General features: G+C 35.2%; 2 protein-coding genes across 3 annotated transcripts in view; both read left to right on the forward strand.

Moving 5' to 3' along the window:
• The window catches only part of LOC144449602 (VWFA and cache domain-containing protein 1-like), a 30,699-nt gene extending 25,698 nt beyond the window's left edge, over nt 1–5,001 (forward strand). The window contains exons 25-26 of the mRNA XM_078140168.1: nt 173–240; nt 886–5,001. Coding sequence (XP_077996294.1) covers nt 173–240; nt 886–1,241 — 424 coding nt within the window. The 3' untranslated portion in view covers nt 1,242–5,001. The remainder of the gene's footprint in view (nt 1–172; nt 241–885) is intronic.
• Nucleotides 5,002–5,930: 929 nt separating this feature from the next.
• The window catches only part of LOC144449600 (VWFA and cache domain-containing protein 1-like), a 61,572-nt gene continuing 44,693 nt past the window's right edge, over nt 5,931–22,809 (forward strand). Inside the window, exons 1-18 of one of the 2 annotated variants that reach the window (XM_078140166.1) lie at nt 5,931–6,044; nt 7,648–7,827; nt 9,664–9,726; nt 10,005–10,166; nt 10,789–11,000; nt 12,921–13,080; nt 13,287–13,434; nt 13,831–13,914; nt 15,125–15,253; nt 16,499–16,590; nt 18,323–18,461; nt 19,035–19,196; nt 19,533–19,659; nt 20,163–20,277; nt 20,912–20,993; nt 21,804–21,884; nt 21,984–22,126; nt 22,548–22,723. In XM_078140166.1, the coding sequence (XP_077996292.1) occupies nt 7,663–7,827; nt 9,664–9,726; nt 10,005–10,166; nt 10,789–11,000; nt 12,921–13,080; nt 13,287–13,434; nt 13,831–13,914; nt 15,125–15,253; nt 16,499–16,590; nt 18,323–18,461; nt 19,035–19,196; nt 19,533–19,659; nt 20,163–20,277; nt 20,912–20,993; nt 21,804–21,884; nt 21,984–22,126; nt 22,548–22,723 (2,240 nt within the window). In that variant the 5' untranslated portion in view covers nt 5,931–6,044; nt 7,648–7,662. The remainder of the gene's footprint in view (nt 6,045–7,647; nt 7,828–9,663; nt 9,727–10,004; nt 10,167–10,788; nt 11,001–12,920; nt 13,081–13,286; nt 13,435–13,830; nt 13,915–15,124; nt 15,254–16,498; nt 16,591–18,322; nt 18,462–19,034; nt 19,197–19,532; nt 19,660–20,162; nt 20,278–20,911; nt 20,994–21,803; nt 21,885–21,983; nt 22,127–22,547; nt 22,724–22,809) is intronic. The other variant, XM_078140167.1, reaches the window with a different exon arrangement.

The following is a 22,809-nucleotide window of genomic DNA, read 5'->3' on the forward strand; positions in this document are numbered from 1 at the left end:
GAAATGCCATTTTGTCCAACAAATTATATATATAGTCACTGGTTTTGTAGAAAATAAGCATCATATTAATGAAACCTCAAGCGATAATGTTTCTTTTCACCATAATAATAACATAGAATTAATTCATTTCCATTCAATGCCCTTGCTACCATTTTCCAAATTGACATTGCAGCGACTGTATCAAGTTTGTAAGCTGTTCCTGGGAAGAAGATACTGGTCGATGTATAGTACCCTTTAAGAGTAAGTTACATATGTCATATGCTATTCTGCACATTCACCTTTCTACCTTAATAATGAAACGGACGGCAATATCGTTAACGTTGTCAGTGATATGGTCTATTAGCACTGTGCCTAATATATTAGCAAGATGTATTAATTCAACGTGTAGAAGTAACATACTGTTGATATTACGTTTATTTTAGTGGGTAAAGTCATAGAGATCACCGAAGTCAACAACCTTTGATCCATACCACTGAAATATATTTAGATGAACGACTGACGTATAACTGCTTCAATTTTACTGTTAATGTAGAATTCGACCTGGGACAAGTTCACTAACATTTCAAGTTTTGAAATTTTATTGGCAAATGTGAAACATTTTACATCATAATCTCAAAGTTTTGGTTAATATCTCTTTCGAAACTTGCAATATACAAATGAAGAAAGTGCAAAAGAGTAATTGTTATCTAAGGTTTTTGAAATATTGCATTTTCGTCAAAATATCAAAGAAATGTAAATAACTATATAAATATGTAATCCTTACATTTGTCTTTGTCACACGTTCAAATCCTCTCTCTCCTTTTTGACCGAAAGTATACTTTTAGTCAACACGTCTTTGGATAATTTGCTTATTTATTGTAAAAAATCAAAACTGCTTTATTTCAGCTACTGATGACTCCGATCCTGCAGGCTCCAGTTCTAATTTGGTGCTGATAATTGGTTTGGTTGTTGGTGGTTGTGTCGTTCTACTAGTTGTGGCCATTGTAGTTTGGAAGGTATATACTTCAAGAGCTAAGGCTGGATTACCAAAACGTGCGCAGAACTCAAGTCAGGTGCGCTTCCCCGACGAGACAACAACGGAATCATCTCAAGCAACTGCACCACCGAGAGATGATTATGCTACGACGTACGAACCGCCTGGCCTAACATACCAGCAACTTGGTGAGATATACCAACAGCCTGCTCAAGTGGAACTTGGCGAATATGATAATCGTGGATTTGTAGCAACTGATCCTCAATAGATATAAAAGCTTGAAATTGGCTGCGGTTCCTCCGCCACTCCCTATACTATGCATAATTTGAATTACATCAACCTGACTGCTTTAAATATAAATTTTGACACTCTATAATCTCTGAAAAGTACTAAGAATTTACTTGATCGTTATATAAATGTACCTTATATTATAAAAATAATATGATATTGAGTGCGATAACTTTAAGGTTACTTTTTGATATTATGTGTATAAAGGTGTGTATTTTTTTATTCGTGCCAGCCTATTTAACCGTCTGCCCATTTATCTGTCTTCCTCTGAGTCTGTCTGTCTGTCTGTCTGTCTGTCTGTCTGTCTGTCTGTCTGTCTGTCTGTCTGTCTGTCTGTCTGTCTGTCTGTCTGTCTGTCTTTCAGTCAGTCAAAATATTAAACTATAACAATGTTCAAACTAAACCTGTCAATTATGCTAATTTGATAGATCGTCTATTTTAAAGTGACCATATTGATGAGAAATTGGTAAATATTTTGGAATTTTCTTTAATTAATAAAAGAAGATTACTATACTAAAAGAAAAAAGTGAAACAATATAGACCAAGTCCGCGTTCGTTTGATGGAAAAAGCTGGAAATGTGAGTAAAAAAGTTTGGTATTGTGTTCTTGTAAACAACCAGATTAAACACAAGGAATCACTTTTAATCACCACTAAACACAAATAGTCGAACTATCTATGTATGGTTATATGTCTGGATAGATATAGAGAAGCAACGTGTACATGTAAAGTCTGGATTTCTTAGTGATAACATTTGTAAAATATTGTTAGTTTGTTTACAAATCAGTGATCACTTCCCACCAGCGTACAATAACAAATCTACATATTTCTTCTAAGGTTTGTTGATTCGTAATTGTAAGCAGAATAATTAAGTGAAGTCTGTTTTTCATGACAGTTACAAAATAAATGCTAACTTCTCGTTTTAAAATATTTAGCAACGGCTAGGAAAGTGTAAGTCACTCCGAAAACCTAGCCTGTACAAATATGTATTATACCATGCACGAGCCAAGTTGAACAAAAAATATGGAATTTATACCCTGGTCGTTCTACGTTAAGGCAACGCGCGTTCATGTTATGACAACGCGTGTCTACGTTACTGGTTCTACTATGTTCGAAATACCGAGTCAAAACGTTCAAAATTGCTATTACTTTCCCCGTTTGTGTCTTTGATATTACTGGCGCTGGTATGGTATAATTATGCTGTTTTCCAACAGTTTTCTTAATTCAGCCGTAAAATACTCGTGACCTAAGGGTTTTCACTACTCGTCTAGCGACGTTTTAGTGACAAAAGCCCCTTAGGCCACTCGTATTTTGCTTGGCTGAACGAAGAAAAATATTGGGGAATAACACCTAAGTACTGAGCTATTAAATATTAGATTCCTGATATTCATAGAAATAAATTTTTATTATTATTATGTATGGTTTATTTATATTGTACATAGCAGCCTACCGGCTGAATTGCGAATTATTGTATACTATTCGATTTTGTTGTGTGAAAAAATACAGATTAATGATTGGGGGAATTCATGTCTTGAAATTATTATGGTAAACAAAACGTTTACAATACATTATAAGTGGTGAAACATTAAAAGTGATGACATTTGGGGCTTTCAAGCTTTGGGGGAAACAATACTAGTATGTAGTTTACATAGAAGTATGTATCCCATCTTTATCTGTGAAAACGCAAGATGTACTTCACCTAATAGGTATAAATTGTATAAATATAAGTGGAGTAGAGGTATTTTCCGGGAAAATACTTTTAGTTTTTTAAACCTTATTTACACCAGGCTAACTGCAGTTTTGTGACCACCTTGTAAGAAATAGTAATGTCAGCGTTTACAAGTGTGTATACTATAATCTGATATGTGCTAGGTACAGTGCTCCGACGAAAGTCGTCTGCCTCACCTATCGGTCGTGATCAACGACTAAGGGTCATTCTGACGGCCTATATATTTATTTGTAAGTAAAAGATTTTTAAACCAGATTTAAACTGAATGCCTCCCGTAAGGGAATAACTAATTATGAAATAACTCAGTAATCTAAAAAAACTATGGTAACAGGCTTTGTTTTTTGGACAAGCGTGCTTTCTTAGGTTAATGTATGTAAGAGTGTATGATACTGCTTAACTACTGAATATCGTTCATTATTCAAAATACTCATTAAAGGAAAAAGTTGTAGCAACAAACTTCATAGGACAGGTGCGTATTATTATGGTTGATGTACATATCATATTATACGAAATTTGAAGCTTGCATTTTTAAGATAAAACCTAGTTACCTAAAATCATTAATTATGCAAATTTTTCATTAAAACTAAGCTATATAAAAGATTTTATAAGACATATCCGCTTTGTTACGTATGTACTAAATTGTATTGAAATTGAAGTATGCAGTCTTAAGATATAGCCTAATTACCAAGAATATTAATTATGCAAATTATTCATTAACACTGAAAGGTACGCCAACAAGCTTTACAGGACATATGTGATTGTTATGGTTAACGTGTGTACTGAATTATATTGGAATTGAAGTATGTATTCTTAAGATATAGCCTAATTAGCCTAATTGCAAATTTCTCTAATTAAACATTAACAGATCTGGCTCAAAACCTAATCAGGTCTAGCTATTACCCTCAAGATTATATATCCCAAATTTCATTACAATTGAGCCAGCCGATTTTTAGAAAATGATGACAGACACACAGACAGACAGACAGACAGACAGACACACACACACACAGACTCACCTTCCCCTTTTAATACCTCCCGTACCCTTACGGGAGGTAAAAACGGCATAAATTTTTAACGAGTTCCGTACTTTGTTGGGCATTTTCGAGAAGCTATACTTTTAGTTGATAATGAAGAATTTATATTTTGAGTTATGTAACCTTTTTACACTTGATTGACTTTGTGGGAAAATTATTACAGCAATGCTGCTGTTATTGGATGAAATGTCTATGAAATAAGGGGTGAGATCAATAGTTCAATGTAGGATAAAAAACTAAATTCTTATACTTAGACATCAGACCCCACCCCTTCTAACTAAATTAGCCAGAATTGAAAACTGCTTCAAACCGCATGATCAATTTCAAAGCAGTATGTAGTAGAATGTAGTGTTGTGAATATAAAGCCAGTATGTAGTGAGTAAAATAAACTCTTAATTTCATTACCATGCATTTACTATACATAGCAAAAATTCTCTTTCTTTGAATTTGGCATTTTTAAAAAGAAATAAATGTATTTAAAATCGATCTTGTAGGATGAGAACTAAAATGGCTCGACCCCCCCCCCCTCCCCAAGTAAAATATTTTTTTTTAATCCTACATTGAACTATTGATCCAGTCGTTAACGGTGACATCACTTGTCTAACGTTGTCTAATCCATGTATAGAGTAAGAATGTAGACTTATGAACCGTTCATTATGATTCAATCATATTATAGATATGTATGCATATGTTAATAACTGTAGTGATGCCATGACAAGTTCTTCCCATCTACTGGCTGAAAATGGGATACCCCTACACTCTTGGCTTGTGAGAGAACAAATGTAGTGGTGTCACAGATCCAGCCAGTAGAAGGCTAAACTCTTGATACCTTTGAAACACAGATGATTGTTCAAAAATAGCTGACGGTAATGATATATGATAAAAACAACTTTTTTGTATTCCATTTTGAATACTTTATAAAGGGTGGGTAAGCCTAGCCAATTGTTATAGTGCCATAAATTTGCCAATGTATAATTTATAGTGCGTATGTTTCAAATAATAAAGGCTATGTCTGTATTGTACATCATCATATCCATTGACTATATTCACATTACTAACATTCCTTACTTATGAACGTGAAATAGTGCAATACAGCTCAATGAAACGAATGGTTTACCATGAAATGCTTGAGCAGAATGCTTGGTATATGAATGTGCCTTGATTGAACCGGATTGCAATGCTCATAAATTTCGCGCCCTCAGTGGTGAATACTAGAAACTGAATGGTGTCCGTTGCGTTTCGTGGTTCAGTCCTGTCACAGACAACTTGTGGTCTGTGGTCCTATCCCATGAAGATTGTAGTAGGCAACCTGGTGTGAACACATTCACAATTTACTCACACGTTTGTAAATATCGATAACCCCTCTAAATGATGACAAGGTGTGGAAAACACCTCTTACCCCAATTGAATTTACTACGCTGTAAGTAAGAAGAGTGTCATTCAGTTTGACTCTACCAAAGAACGGAACGGGTAAATTAAGAAGAATACTATATTAAGAGGATCGTTACTTGTTTTTGGAACTTCCTTTTTGTGAGGGAAAAATATGAAATGAATAATATCTTGAGAATACACTCTCTAAATTTCATATAACTTGGTTCATACATTGATGATGATAAAATGCATATGTACTATAAATGTTTATGATGCAGTATTTATGTTAATAAGTCATTTGCATATAAGAAAACAACAACACTGAAGGAGAATTCCAAGGTCCCCCTTGATGAATAAAATAAGCGGATATACTCGCTATCAGAAACTGTTAAACGAAAAAGTGTCTTCACCATTGTCTATGCAGTTACTGAGTGATCCGTGACGTGACACATGATCAGTGGTCACATGACGTGAAATGGCTTTGAAATTTTCCACTGACGTAAAAAGTTATTTTCGTCTGATTTAAATGTGAACACACAGCACACGTACATAGTAGCTACTGGGACATATACATATATATATATATATATGTAGCGTCTTGACATTGGAAGCTATATTAGTTCATGTTCAGCAGTCAGTGTCTATGAACAGGTAGGCCGAACACGTTGCTTTAATTTGACCTTGTATTGTCGGTTTTAAAAAGATATGTGTCATTCGCCATGCAGGATTATGCAAATACGTGTGATATAATTCAAAAGAAGTGCAGTACATTTTATGAGTTGTTACGTCGAGTTTGTTAAAGGTTAATTACAAAATCATGTCCATCGACATAGTTGCTTGTTGATAATAACACTTTGCATAGCACGAAGCATGGAGATGTGTGCGTTTTGATATGATCAGTATATTTATATAATTGTTGAATTATCTTTCCACACACATTACACACCTGAATATATGTTTCATTCTAGTTTTTTTTTAAATACACACATTCCCTGTGATTCTTCATGAAGTCTTTCATTTAGACACAATGACAACATAAATTTTCACCTCCGTAAAAATAAAGGGTGTCTTCGCTTCAAAGATCTTATACAATGCGTACAATCATGAAACATGGTGACCAGCATACACTGAACGTCTGAGAGGAATTTCAGACTAACCCCTACATGTTTTATATATGAACAATTTGTCTAAAGCAGTCAGTACTTTAGATTTTAATACAGAAACAGAGAAAACAGCAATAAACCTACAATTGACATTTACAAACTGAATTGTCTAGTACTACAATCAGCTGTTCTATCAATACATATTTGTCTAGCTGATTGCTCTTTTAAAACCTATCAATTATTACAATGACAATGGTTTATTATGGTAACAATGTATTTGATTGCCAATGCCTGAAAAAACAAGGAAACCATTTAAACCCCTGTTTATATACATAATTTGTATATTAATGATCAAAATTAAAATTAGGTTTTACTTAATGGGAAAACAGCTGCTATATTGTTTGATTATGAATAGGTACTCTATAAGAACTCCATGCATGTTTAATGGGGTTATCAATCACATTTCACACCTTACGGTTTTATGTAAATTACAAACATACAGGACATTAGTTTCTACAACAACGCCATATTCTTTATCGTTGTTAGTTTGTACATTTATTCATATCACAGGGGCAGTAGAGATTCAAGTAATAGACATTTCCATAAAGTTCTGGATGACAGTAAACCTTCACTTTTTGAGATAACTAAACAAACAAATATGGCATTTTCCCCATTCTGGGTGGTCTAGTAACTTAATTGCATTTTGAAATATATATATATATATACATTTATATATATATATATATATATATATATATATATATATATATATATATATATATATATATATATATATATATGTGTGTGTGTGTGTGTGTGTGTGTGTGTGTGTGTGTGTGTGTGTGTGTGTGTGTGTGTGTGTTGTTTAGGTAGTTTTGTTTTCCGTTATTTTCCATATAGTCACTGTGTTATTGAGTTTCTCCTCATCTGATGTACAGCCATTACAGATTTGAAAAATAGTTTGACATTGTCTTTTAAGTTGATGTCAGTTTCCGCATTCACTATAGCTATTTCTTGCCAGATTTCAGAATTTTCGCGATTTACTTATTTTTTTTCTTGAATAGTACAGGTGGTAACCGGAACCAAACAATTTGTTTAGGCCTTAAGTCTTCATGTTTTTTCTCACAGACACTCTATTTTCTTGTTATAAGACTCAGCCAACTGAGATGAGTAAACTGAACAGTGTGTATCCTGCATGGCTTAGTACTTGGACAATTATCATACTGGCATCTTCAGTAGCAAGTGCCCAGGAAGACATTCTGAATGCCGACAAATTTATACAGGATCTTCTAAATTTAGCTAACAATGGACTTGGTGTGCAAGAAATGCAGGTAGGAATGAAAAAAACAAACTTATTATTGTAATATAATGTATGGAAAAAAATTAACTTCCATTAACTTTGGACTGCTATATGTTTGTGTTCAAACTACATTTTTGTGCGTGCGTGCGTACGTGCGTACGTGTGTACGTACTAGGTGCGTGCGTGCGTGTGCGTGTATGTAACGGTATGTATGTATGTATGTATGTATGTATGTATGTATGTATGTATGTATGTTGTGCACGTGCGTCTGTGTGTACGTGTGTGCATGCCTGCGTGCTTGCGTGCAAAGAAAATATTTCTTTGAATTAGACTGCTAATTACACTGCTAAATATACTCCACCGTTTTGAATTTGTTTGGGGTCTTTGTTGTTTTATTCTACCGAGTTGTTGGTCTCCGTGCTATTTAAAAGGTATGCTGAATAATACCGAGGCAATAAATTATTGCCATGTCTGTCTCTTCGTTTCTCGATTCAGTGTGGTGAATTTACTTTGACACATGTGCATAGAAAAGTAAGGAATCTCGTCAACAGGGGGCAAAGATCGAGACAGTCGTTCAACCATGCCAACCAAGATATAATACAATCATGCACCCGTCGGTTTGTTTGTTCCCCTAAAAAATGGTGCGGTGCGATAGAGTTCATCTGGTGGCCAGGTGAAGTGACAATTAATCGTGATTGTCGTACAGTACAGACGTGGGCCAAAAAGAGCAATCATTATCGTTGCTCCAGTTAACCATTCATTATACAACAGTGTAGCAGACAGGTTGGCCTAAGGGGAAGGGGTAGCTGTTCAGTGATATCATGGAAGCATCATCTATGTGGGTGATACTTCCATGGAGATATATTGATAATCTTGATAAGAAGTAGAGTTCAGTTCACCTGTAGTTGAAGATGCACTCGAGCTCATTAACGTCGTTCAAAGCTCAAAGAGACAGGGGTTGGAGGAATGTAAACAAGTTCGAAAGGTGAAGAAGACCCATTCCATCAAAATCTTTACTATGTGTTCCAGGTTATCATACCTAGTAAGCCGTTGAACTATTGACCATAAACCAGCTTAACCCACACGCTATAATTACCATGACAGGAGATAAGAGAAAATAGTTTATGTTATGAAGACTGAGAAAGGGTGATGACGTGAATCCTAAATTTGTGAACTTATTTCTTTTTAATTAATGAGTCACTCTACATGTTACGATTACTTGACTTATTCTTATCCGAGATTTCAAAAACGGAGATAGTGATGTATTACTAAGGAGTATAACAGGTTTCTAAACTTGTCTCTACATTTAAGTAAATCAACCTGACATATATTGTTGAAATTGCACTAAGACTTACATATAACGTAAACAATAAATATTAGGGTGTACATGTTTAATAACTGCCTTGTTTAAATTTGGAAACACAGGTTCAAGTTCTTTGCAATATTGAATGTTATTCCTGCTATATAATAGTACTAGTAAGTATTCTTACTTTGAACTTTAACACTTTGTCATAGCTGTTACGATTTCCAGGTACACGGACATATTCAAATGCGAAAGCAGGTGTGCATGTATCCTTGAGAAACAAACTAGTCAAACAAAGTAGAAACCTGGTCTATTCATTCAGTCCTTGGTTATCTGAGTTCAGGCAAATGTGGGTCACAGGCTCACAGCTCAGACCACAGTAAGCTTCTATCAGTATGCCACGGAAATAAATCGTAAAAACGTCATCTAGTTTCCTGCACCCTTTAACAAGTGAAAAAAACTGGGGACAACTCTGAAACCAATACAAGTAATCTATCAACATCTTTGTAGTTTTTTAGTCTCTGAAAAGAACTTTAATTATATTGTTTTTTTTTCTACTTACAGAACTATTTTGACTCCATGACGTTTGAACCATTGCCGATAGAGGGCAGAACTCTGGTCGAGGAGGTAATTGTTTGATGTTATTGAATGTTCGTAAATTTCTAGAATAACTATTGTATTCTTTTCTATACTTGTCATACTGAGATTGAATGTAATGACGATTTGTATTTCAGTTTGAGAAAAAATGGGTTTATATTGCAATAAAAATTATTCAAGCTGCGAGAATGGAATGGCCATGACAGTGCTTTTAGTGATATATACATATGGTTGATAACAACCTCCCATCAAAATATTCTACAGTCTACATTTGAACAGAAAATCAATATATCCTTAATTCTTTTCAGCTCAAAACTGTACTGAATCAAAAGTTCTTAGTAAGAGTTGATGCACTAAGAAAAATCAAAGACGCAGTGGTGGAAATGTATGACCAAGATCAGGGTAGCTTCCAACAATGTTGTCAAGTCGACCTGTCTGACTTAGAGTTCAACAGTAGATATGGCAAGGCGGTAAGTCACTTTTATAATACTTTTCATATTGTTGTTACATTGATGAACAATGTGGCTGATTGTAGACTTGTTTTACATACTCTGTGAAATGGTCTAAGCAATCTGGGTATCTTACTTTCCATCCCTAGAATGGTGAACAAAACGCCAATTGAATGGGTAGGAGTGGGGGCTGAGAGTTACAGGCTCTAATTTGCTCTGACGTTTTTACCTGTCTATGCCAACATACCTATCAACATGTATGTATGTATGTATGTATGTATGTATGTATGTATGTATGTATGTATGTATGTACATCCTATGAAAATACTCAATGTTTGCTGTAAAATAGTGATGAAAAGAGGTTTTAGGTTCTAGAAATACCATATTAAAGTGAGTTTTGTTATAATATCCGATATTGGTAAGCGTCACTTGGGAATATCAAACAAAAAGTTCTGTCTGACAGATTGGTAAACTTACCACATTAATGATGCCTTGAACTCCTATACTTACTGATATGACCTCCGACAAGCCTTGCATTGTGGCCCAGTATTGGAAAACACTGGACTTATAATCCGGGTATCTGTTACTTACAGGTTATCTCGAGTCTCATAATAATGTTTGCTGTCTATTGTATACCCTTTAGCTTGATCCAAATACAGTATGTACTAGGATATCACCAAACGCAGAACCAAATAGTCGACACTTTTCTCATGAAGTGATCGAGGTTATGAAAGAAAACTTTCGAAAGCTACCGACCTTGAAGTGGCAGTACTTCAACAGTGAAGAGGGGGTCTTCACAATCTATCCGGCAAATAAACTAGATAGCTGTACAGATGGTTACGATGGTAGATTCAGGTAAAATAGATTCATTTTAACATCTCTGATTAGATACTTTAGGTACATGTATTTCATTAACTCTGCTAAGTTTGCCACGGAAAAGAATGGCTTTTAGAATTTTGTATAAGGACAACAATTTTGTTCTTTCCGCCTAAGTACACAATCTGACGTTTTGACGTAATTCCAATACAGAATTTAAATTTGAGCTAATTGGACGATAGCATTGTCGTCTGATGATCGCAATAGCGTGTATCTTGCTTGGTGTTGTGCTATTTACACCGCTCTACATACATATGTATTAAGCACGGTTTACTCCAGCATAGGCATTTTATATACACTACGCATGCGTTTAAGTATATTATATATATATAGTACGTTTACTAATTATATTATAGTGACGTGAGGTAATAAAATACCTCCCAGCCCATCGGGCTTATAAGTAACACTGAACATTAAAAAGGATACATTGACAATATAGAGAGGTTACAGTGAAAAAAGAAGTAATTGTACATACAGTGGGAGAAAATATCAATCAACTCTGATACAAAGTTTCATTCCGTCTTAAAAAGGCGGCTACAATAAATTTTGCTGTATTCCTAACCTGATTTGCCACCATTGTTGATTTTCTGACAGTGTGATGTATTCAGTGTTATTTTCTGTGTTAATGTAAGTATTACGTATGCCATCATTAAGACTGCAATGTAAAATAAAGTGAATATCATTGTCTATATCATTTTGGTCACAAAATACACAAATATTGCCCACTGGTTCGTTTCCAGCCAGTATCCCCAGTAATAGCATGTGTAGGCGTAAATCTATGAACCCCAAGATAAAACCGAAGGGCCCTGTTCTGCATCATATCACATTTTTTATGTTTACTAAAACCCCATACTCCAGAACAATAATGAAGAATGGGTGCCACGCACGAGTCGTAAAGTTTCGTGTAGGTATACAACCCCATATTTTTCAAAATTTTAAATTTACTATTAACAGCTCCCGGGGCTCTACTGGTTGACTGAGCAAGAGTTGCAGACGAAGCAGAAAAACAATTCTTATATATATATATATATATATATATATATATATATATATATATATATATATATATATATATATATATATATATATATATATATATATATATATATATATATATATTCAATTCAATAGAACTTTATTCATCCCAGACATGGGCAATTAAAGGTGTGGCTCAAATACAATACATCAATATATAAAAAATACAAACAAATATACAAAACAATATATACAAAGACACAGAACGATACTAAGACAATCAACATCACTCACAAAGTTTACGAATCATTCATAAGCCGCACAGCGGTGGGAATAAATGACAACTTGCGCCGGTTTGACCTGCAAGCCGGGCATCTAAAACGACGACCAGAGGGAAGTATGTAGAACTCTGTAGATAAAACATGATTACTAGATAAAACAATTGACCGGGCTTTCTTAACTACTTGCTGATTATAAAATGATGCCAGATTTCTCTGGGGCATTCCAGTTAATTTTGAGCTAAGAGACACAATTCTATCGAGTGAACTTTTGTCTTTGACTGTCAGATTTTGAAACCAGCAAATGAACGAAAATGAAATAACGCTCTCAATGTAAGTTTTATAAAAAAGGGATAAGATTTCTCTATCAACCATAAATGAACGCAATTTCCTTAAAAGATACAGTCGCTGCTGACCTTATATATATATATATATATATATATATATATATATATATATATATATATATATATATATATATATATGTGTGTGTGTGTGTGTGTGTGTGTGTGTGTGTGTGTGTGTGTGTGTGTGTGTGTCTGTGTGTTTGTGTGTCTGTGTGTGTGTGTGTCTGTGTGTGTGTGTGTGTGTGTGTGTGTGTAAACATAGTGAATAATTTCTAACAATTTGAACTTTTCTATTATAGACCATGGTATGTTGAAGCGGTTTCACCGGAACCAAAGAACCTCGTTGTGGTGATCGACAAGAGTGGTTCTATGGGAGACAAGCATGGCGGCAAAACATTTATGGAGATAGCTATAGATGCTGCTCTCACTGTGTTAGATACCTTGAATCCAAGTGACAGGGTAAGATCTATAATTTCAATCAATTTTACAATACATGAGTAATATAAAAAAAAGTTGACTTTGAGTACATTCTCTTAGCTTTTGGTTAACACATACACCCTCGAGTAGGGTGTGTAGTCAACATGAGCTACAACCACGACGAAATCATACATACTTCATGGCGTGTACCGTTTCTCTTCAATCACTCAATTGTATGTCTTCTGTAGGTAGGAGTTGTAGCATTTTCTTTGAATGCAAACAATCTTCGTAGCTGGACGAGGAAGAATAATCACTGTTTTAGTGAACAATTAGCACAGGCCACACTTGCTAATATCGATGTTCTGAAAGACTTTATCAGTTCACTCAAACCATCAGGTAATACATATATCAATTATTAAGTATAATTGCATTGTGAATTTGCTAAATGTACGATCTTCGAACTTGCATATGATGCAAGTAAGGTGATCCGGTCTTAAGCGAGATTTTTAAAGCGGATCTATATCAGTCTGAAACTAAGAAAAGCAAACCTTACCTCATGATTACGTTTGGCAATATGGCGTGTTTGGAATACTATCAATGGTTACAGTCAAGATTGAACAAAACTATGATAATAGAAGGATTGGTGAACTACTATGGTAAATAATATTTCGTTTTCATCTCAGACCACTAGTTTTCTAAAGTGGTCTGATGTTTTCAGATGTAAAATGTGAAATTTGCTTAACTTTAATATATATTTTTAGTCATTTGTGAAAAAATGTCTACTTTGAACAGGTCCTACATACTATGGTCAAGCATTGCGGGAGGCGTTTAGTTTGTTGCAGCGATCCTCCAATACAAAAGAAGACCTGGAACGAGGTAATATCTCTATTTGAATTACATCTCTACTTAATAATTTGTGGTGGACAGTGCATTATTGGAAACAAACATTTAACCGATACATATAATATTATTACATGCATAGCAAAATAAAGAAATGCACTGAGCAACGTTATTTAGAAATCAGGTGTGCTAGAGTGATTGATCTTATAGACAACAGAATACTTGCATGTCCAATATTAATTGTGACGGTTTGGGTGGTTGGGTGTCCCAAGGAATTGTGAAGAACAAGCCGAGGACATTACCAGTAGTTCTTAACCTCAGAGTTAAATAGAAGCGTGACTAAACGGTACCTTTAGCCTAAATACAGTCGTAGACATTATCCTATTAGTAATACGTACATACGACAACAATATGTATGTATGTATGTATGTATGTATGTATGTATGTATGTGTGTGTGTATGTATGTATGTATGTATGTATGTATGTATGTATGTATGTATGTATGTAGAAATATATCAATTTTTATATTTTCGTACGGACTACATTTCACTAGTTGATGCAGTTCTCTCTATACCATCAACAAATGTTCCATGGCTGCCATTATAGCTAAAACAATTGTTTGGTTCCTGTTACACGACCCCCAACCTTGTTTTTCACTGCTGACCCTAAAGTTTTTTCTTTACATATAAGAGAAAAAATGAAATATAATCTCGAAAACTGTGAAGTCTCGCGAGAAATAGTGGATTCGGAAACTGACATCAACAATATGAAAGTGTTCTTCCAATCTGTAATGGCTGTACATATGATGAGAAGAAACCAACAGAAAACATAATAAAAACCCAAATAAAAAACATGAAATAAAAAATCTACCTACCCGTATTCTAAAATTGAGCGTAATCGGAACCACACAATTATTTTAGGCCTTATCAATTGTAATGGCGCCACAGGTCTCTGCTATGAGCTATACACTTGAGACAGTGACGTCACAGCGGGGAATATGGTAATCTACCTTACCTGTAAGACTTTTTTTTTCAATGTCCACGATTGCAATGTACACTGCGATTTCCTAGGGGAGAAAAGGAGAACTGCAGGGCAATGAATGTTGTTTTCCGTAGCTAGCTCTACACACGGACACTTGGCCATAGCTGTGGAATACTATCAAGTAAGATACATTAGAAGAAACTCTTGAACCTTTCGAGAAAAGGAAGGAAGCTGGACTAAAGGTTGTTGTTTTTTTACACACAGAACAGGTGATTTTGTTTTTGAGTGATGGAGAACCAACAGATGCGAAAAGAGACATCATGGAAGAAGTGAAAAATAGCAACGAAGAGATGGAAAATAAAGTTGTAATTTTAACAACTGCATTTGGAACAAGTAGGTACAATTACATTACTAGTACCTTCAGTCATACTGGTTTAAAGGTCAGAGGTCGTCCGACGATAAGCATGTCCAGATATAGTGGTTTTCAGTTTGATGACAAATACGAATCATGACATCGTAATCACTGTGTAAGCTCATACAGATCACAAGCTCCTTCTTTCACTTTGAATTGGGCTCCTTGTTTTCCCATCACCGGATGCCGGGGTTCAGCTAGGGGAAAATCATTCATAAATTATGTAATCTTCTGCTCAAAAGGACAGTTTTGCAAAGTTTATAATATGATTCAGAAGTTCATTACCCGTTGTTCCCATCCTTTTTACTTCGTTCATATCACGTTGTGTGTCATGGCGCAACACAAGACGTAGATGAGTGTTACGAAATGGAGATGGTACGAACACTGATATGATCGGCGAAATAGGGATATTGGGGTAATAATCAATTTATCATATGCCTAAATCAGATAGGGAATTCAGAGGTAAAAGGCGATAAAACTCAAAAGAAGAATATGGATGTGTTTAATAGGTATAGATATATTTAAAGGTTTTATGATACCCATGTTGAGTGATCACATTGAGGACAACAGCATAGGTCTGCGTCTATCGAGGGACTGTGGGTCACTCCAAGACAGACTGTTAATTGAGGGCAAAGCCCAAGGGAAATAATCTGTGTTGGGGTGACCCACATGCACGAGGGAAACTGACATGATTTTGCACGAGCACGATCAGTTAACACGTGTTTTGTAAAACGCCACATCATCATTGTATGCCATGCGTACATGTACTCTATATGGTATTTATATCTGACAACAGTAGATGATGGTAGTTTTAAAAATTACACAGCTTACTCCCATAATTACCAACTTTGCTCATTTCATATCCTTTCTGACAAAAGGATGCCAAGTTTGTTTTCGTATAATTTCAAAAGCCATGAAGTCTCTACGTTAGCGTTTACTCCACCTGCAGAAGATGATACCATATTAGTATGATGTGAAAACATGTACGTATGCGCATATATATGACGTCATCAGTTGTCAGTTTTAGTGATGATGCCCATATACGGAAATTGTTCACCGGTAAACGTCATTTGCGTCAAATAGATGTGTTGCAAGGTGATACAAACCTCTTCTCGAGGTTCGATTAGCTCCATCGTTGCATGATGTTCATGGGTTTTACCAGGTTTCAGATAATATTCAAAGTAGCATGCACTATTATTTTTAAATCCAATATTGATCATTTTCAGGTTCTGGGATATCATTCTTGGCAGACCTTGCAAAACAAGACTTTGTGAAATATGGTATAGGCCCGGCGAGTAACACTGTTGGCGAAATTCAGGTAAAAACCACTTTGGATTCTATTTGCAGAGTATATGGTTTTGTACATTATTAAAAACATGTATGTTCTTTTATATGAATAAAAATATGCGAAAAACGGCATCTTGTGTTTCATGTTTCGAGCAACATACGTACAAAACAATTATGAAACATAATCGCAATGTAAATGGATGATGACATTACACTTCCCATAATACACCGTTTAAAATGGCAGGATCGGAAGTCCAAAACATACACAATATATACACACTCATGGTCAGCAATTATATCAGATTATATGAGGAATGGCGATGTATAGAATGTTCATGATAATACTTCACACAAGAACTATTGATAAATGATTGATTGTTGAAATTGTATCCATCTTGATTGACGTTTTGATGAGGACAAAAGTTTTTGCAGGGGGGGGGGGGTGTTTTTGAACAAAAAAGAGAAAACAGAATATGACGAGAATAGGATTTATAAAAAAATTCCTGTTGCGAAAATTGTAACGTTTATTCTTCCATAAGGAAGAGGTATGTTTATTGGTGGAAGGCTGTGTGTCTGTCTGTCTGTCTGTCTGTCTGTGTGTGTGTGTGTGTCTGTCTGTCTGTCTGTCTGTCTGTCTGTCTGTCTGTCTGTCTGTCTATGTCAGATTTTAAAGACGTATTCCGTAGGGTAATGGCAAGACTTGATTAGGTTTTGGTAAAAATCCTGTGAATATTAATGAAAAATTTACATAATTAGTGATTTTCGGTAATTAGGCTATATCTCAAGAATGCATGCTTGAAATTCATTATAACTCAGTACACACATTTGCGATACCAAAATACACCTGTCCTGAAAATATTACTAATGTAGCTTTTAGTTTTAATAAGATATTGGCATATTTTTCGTACATTGTACACACGGTCGTCATGAACATTAAAGGATCTGTGTCATCATTTTCTCCATAACGGCTTGCTCAATTCAAACGAAATTCTGAAGACGTATTCCGTAGGTTAATGGCAAGACTTGATTAGGATTTGGTAAAAATTCCGTGAATATTAATGAGCAATTAACATAATTAATGATTTTCGGTAATTAGGCTATATCTTAAGAATGCACACTTCAAATTTATTATAACTTGGTACACACATTTGTGCTACCACAGCACACCTGTCCTAAAAATATAACTAATGTAGCTTTTAGTTTTAATACGTTATTGACATATTTTCTATTGGCCACAAAAGAAAAAAATAGTTTCTCGTCAGGAAATCTCGTCTAAAGTGGTGCGAATATTAAGAAGAATATTAACGATAAATTTACATAATTAATGGTTTTCGGTAATTAGGCTATATCTAAAGAATGCACACTTCAAATTCAATATAATTTGATACATGCATTTGCAATACCAAAGTGCACTTGTCCTGAAAAAATTATTGATGTAGCTTTTAGGTTTAATAAATTATTGGCATATTTTTGTAGGCCACTAAAAAGGAAAAAATAGTTTTTCGTCAGGAAATGTTGTCTAAAGTGGTACGACGATGTGCTTATTTTTCAACAAATCTCACAGTACATGTTGTGTTTGGCCAGGAGATCACTAACAGCAATGAGCAAATAGCAATCAATGACAAAAAATAACTTATTACTTATGTTCTGTTGTATTCCGACTGTCTGTAGGAACGACAATCTCAAAACTTAGCCCTTATGGAAGACATTCAGTTTACATCTGGTTATGATATGTTTTTTACTTGATAATTTCTTCTGTTTAGGAAGGACAATATACACATGTGTCTGACTCCACCAGATTACGTAATACCATGGCTAGATACTATGATTTCTTTGCCAACACAGAGAAACTTGGAGATGAGCCAATTTTCTCAGTACCATATCAGGATGCGTTCGGATTAGGTAAATGTGAACAAATATACCTTTTACTTACTGTAAGAGTTTGCTAGTCTGTCTGTCTGTCTGTCTGTCTGTCTGTCTGTCTGTCTGTCTGTCTGTCTGTCTGTCTGTCTGTCTGTCTGTCTGTCTGTCTGTCTGTCTGTCTGTCTCTCTGTCTGTCTCTGTCCGTTTATCATGTGAAATGGAATAGTCAACATGTCCACACTTTAGCCTTTGATGTTCCTCATCACAATGCTACATACATATACATTACCAGATGCATTCAGATAAAATCTCGTAATATGTACGAAATAGAAACAACCAAAGTGAGAGAAAAAGAGAGAGAGAGACAGACAGAGAAACAGACAGACAGACAGACAGACAGATAGAGACACACAGAAAGAGAGACAGTGAGACGAATAATTAGACTGACAGAGAGATAGAGACAAAGGGACATAGATACAGACAGACAGAGAGAGAGACAGAGAGACAGAGAGACAGACAGCCAGTTGTACCATTTTAAAGCTATTTTCCCACCATATTGCATGTCACAAATTACTCATCTGAGATTTCACTTTATATATTTAAAATATACAGGCTTAATGACAACAGCAGCGATTCCAGTAAAGTATAACGGCGTTTTAAAAGGAGCTGTCGGAACAGACTTTACCTTAGACGATCTTCTTGGTGAGGTCACATACTTCAGACAGGGTCAAAAGTCGTACTCATTTATCTACGAAGTAAACACACACGCCGAAGGTTAGTTACACCGTGTTTTATTCAATGCATGCGAAGAGATACAATGAAGTAATTGTTGAATTTGTCGATTGGTAGACTAAAGAAATATTAGAAATTTAGTGTTTAAACACCATCCTTTTAAGAAAGACCGTTTACTTTGATATGATAACTATACTTCAAAAGGAATTTTAAAATACTATGTTATCTCTAATGTGTCACACAAACTTTTCTCCCAAAAAGTACAGAGTCTATGTACGATTACCATTTGTGTTCATGTCAGTGACAAGAACATTTCTCGGGTCATCCGAAAAATGCTAATAATATGGCGTCAATGAAAATTACTGCTCTTTCTCCTAGGACGAGCAATTATGCATCCTTTACTACCAGCACCTGCCACCATTGCAGATGAACCTGTCTATGTTCATATTACATCACTGGAAAGAGAAGAAGAATTCTATGATATCGTGTTCAACAACTCAACAAAGTAAGAAAGCCTTGCAAATATGCCATGCAATATTTTGATTGTACAATGTTACAAGAAGTAATAACAGTTTATTTCTTGTTAGGTTCCGATGTGTATAATATGTTATGTGAGGTTGTGTGTGCTAGATATAACTGTTGTATATTCTAAATAAAACTTCAAGATCTTAATTTAGAAGACCATATTATCACTCTCTATCAAATCGTACTTGTGAAATATATCACGGATCTAAATACCATCGAGGTATGACAAGCAAACTGCAAAATTATTTCATATTTGCTGCAGTAATTTGTCAAAACCAATTTTCCCTACATTTTATTTTCAGCGAAGGTGAACTAAGATATAAACATGTAGAAATTCCTTACTATGATTATATAGTATTTAGTGTATTTTCTAGACATTTCATATGCAAATTTCCATTTTAATTTTGATCATCGTCATTTTTACATTCTCGAGTTTATTAAATAAGATAAATTATTTGCATACTATTTTTTCCGTGCAACCAGTGACCAAGAAAGCGGCGAAGCAACGTTCGTGTCAAGCAGATCTCTTCCCAGAGGAAATTCAGCAAATGAAGGAGTTTATACAACGTCAATTGAGTCTACCTACTATTGGCGACATGTAAGTAAACTATACTCATATACACGTTTAACCACATGGCGCCCAGGAACCTTGTTACAAACACACAAACAAACAAACAAACAAACGACAAATAAATAAACGAAATAAATAAATAAACAAACAGATATTCATGGGGGTAGATACTGGATATGTTTTTATACCCATGTGTTTGTATGAGGAAAAACATATCTAGTATATACCACCATGAATATCTGTTTATTTATTTATTTATTTGTCTTTTGAGACGGTTTGGAATCTGCAAGGTGCAAGTTCCAGCCTCTCCGCTGCTGTTTGTTTCTGAGTTCTCGAATAAGATTGAACCACTATTGTGGCACATAAGTCCACGGATACCTTGAAGGATAGCTGTAACAATGTGATTGATTTAATTATATGAATGTGAATTGTATTGATTTCTGATAATTTCAGCATCGATTGTATTTTCCCGTGATAGTTGAAGTATACAGTTATGCTACTATCTGTGCCAGATGTACCAATTGTAAAGTGTTTTGAACACAGTGTCGACATGTTTAAAGGTATCATTAGAAAACTGATATCCTAAAATATATCAAATAGCTTAAAAACAATGGACACAGCTTTTGTTTAATTAACAACCCGACTTATGTACATACCACAGATTTCAGGTTCACCTTATGTTGTGTGTCTTGTGGAACCAGTTAATGATCACCAAAATATACTCAGACAACAAAGACCATCAGGTAAGGCAGGGTAGTATTATTATACTATTGCCCCAATGTGGGTCTTTGCACAAGGAGCTCGAAAACTGTCCTATGTTAGGAGGGCCGAAAGCATCCCTACCACCAGGCTCAAACACACATAATATTGGGCTGTAATATTTTGTTAAATGCCAAGTGGGCTGTATATGTATGTAAATGTAATTGAGCTTTGTAATTATGGTTTTCATAGCGAAACTATAAAGATACCTTAAATAGTAATGTTGACGAGGTATACTTCTTTTCTTGGATATTGTGCGACACCAGCTTTAACTGACCGACAAGTATTCCTATCTGAAACAATTACTAGATAGCATGTAGATACTTACGTATTAATAAATGCTTTCAAGCCATGCAGTAAGTTCTTTTTATGGTAAATTAGCTATAATTGTCTTTAAATGAGCGGGGTAGAGGGTATGCGATAATAAGGTGTTCTGTACTTAGTTCCAGTCAAATATCATTAGCTGTCACTACAAAATATATATATCTCTCTCTCTCTCTCTCTCTCTCTGTCTCTGTCTCTGTCTCTGTCTCTGTCTCTGTCTCTCTCTCTCTCTCTCTCTCTCTCTCTCTCTCTCTCTCTCTCTCTCTCTCTCTCTCTCTCTCTCTCTCTCTCTCTCTCTCTCTCTCTCTCTCTCTCTGGCTACCCTCTTCAGTTCGTGTCTGCTTTTCTGGCCGTGTCAGTTTGCCTCTGTGTCTATAGTTTGATTACTACAATAGAGTTAAGATCGACGTAAGCATAGTCAATAAAGTCATGCTAAAATGCTGTACTCTAATGACATGACTTTATTTCAGGTGAAGATTTCCTTTATCACAGGGTCGATATTGTAGCACCACCATCATCATGCAGACATGCAAACAGGCACGTCACGAAAGGTAACAAGTTTAATTTTTTAAAGTAAATTTGCATCCCTCCTTCCCAAATCACTTTAATATAATTGTTGTTTACTCTATTTGTGCTCCGTTCCTTTACAGCCCAATCAGTTGTCAAGTTTTCTCCAAATGCGTTCTTAGAACCTGTTGAGTATTTGGAACTTGAGGAGGATGAAAGTGTCATACAACAATACACAGATTACATGAATGATGCCACGTGGACTGTCCGGAACAACTTCTTTAAGGCATGTTTTTATTTTGTGCATGTACATGTACATGTACATGTACATGTGTGTGTGTGTGTGTGTGTGTGTGTGTGTGTGTGTGTGTGTGTGTGTGTGTGCTTGGTTGTTGTTTGTTGGATGATTAGTTACTTAGTTACTTAGTCAGTCAGTCAAGCGCGCGAGTTAATGATCGAGCGTGTGTGTGTGTGTGTGTGCGTGCGTGCGTGCGTGGGTGAGTGAGTGAGTGAGTGAGTGAGTGAGTGAGTGAGTGAGTGAATGAGTGAGACTTTTAAGTTGGTTGGTAAGTAGGAAAGTAATAAGTATTTAATTCAAGCATTGCCTCATTATTGGATAATCTGTATGTGAAAACATGATGTTTTGTACAAAATATTGAATGGAAAATTTGCATTGAAAGATCCTTTGTGATTGGTGGTTTTCTTAGGCTGATATCAAAGATATGGTTACAGTAACGGCAAAGGTCAATGAAATTTGGAGTAGAAATCAGTCCAGATGTGAAGACTATACATTATATCGTTACATAGGAACAACGAACGGAGTTTTTCGTTGTTATCCCGGTGTTCGAATGAATGATCTGTTTGATGCCACAGTAAGACCATGGTAAGCAGTAGAACAGATTTCAATTTCATCAAGGACTTGCTCAAGTCTCCAGGGTTTTTCATTCACTACTTGATTAAAACGATTTA

Source organism: Glandiceps talaboti, chromosome 18, assembly GCF_964340395.1.
Source record: "Glandiceps talaboti chromosome 18, keGlaTala1.1, whole genome shotgun sequence".
Classification (NCBI taxonomy): domain Eukaryota; kingdom Metazoa; phylum Hemichordata; class Enteropneusta; family Spengelidae; genus Glandiceps; species Glandiceps talaboti.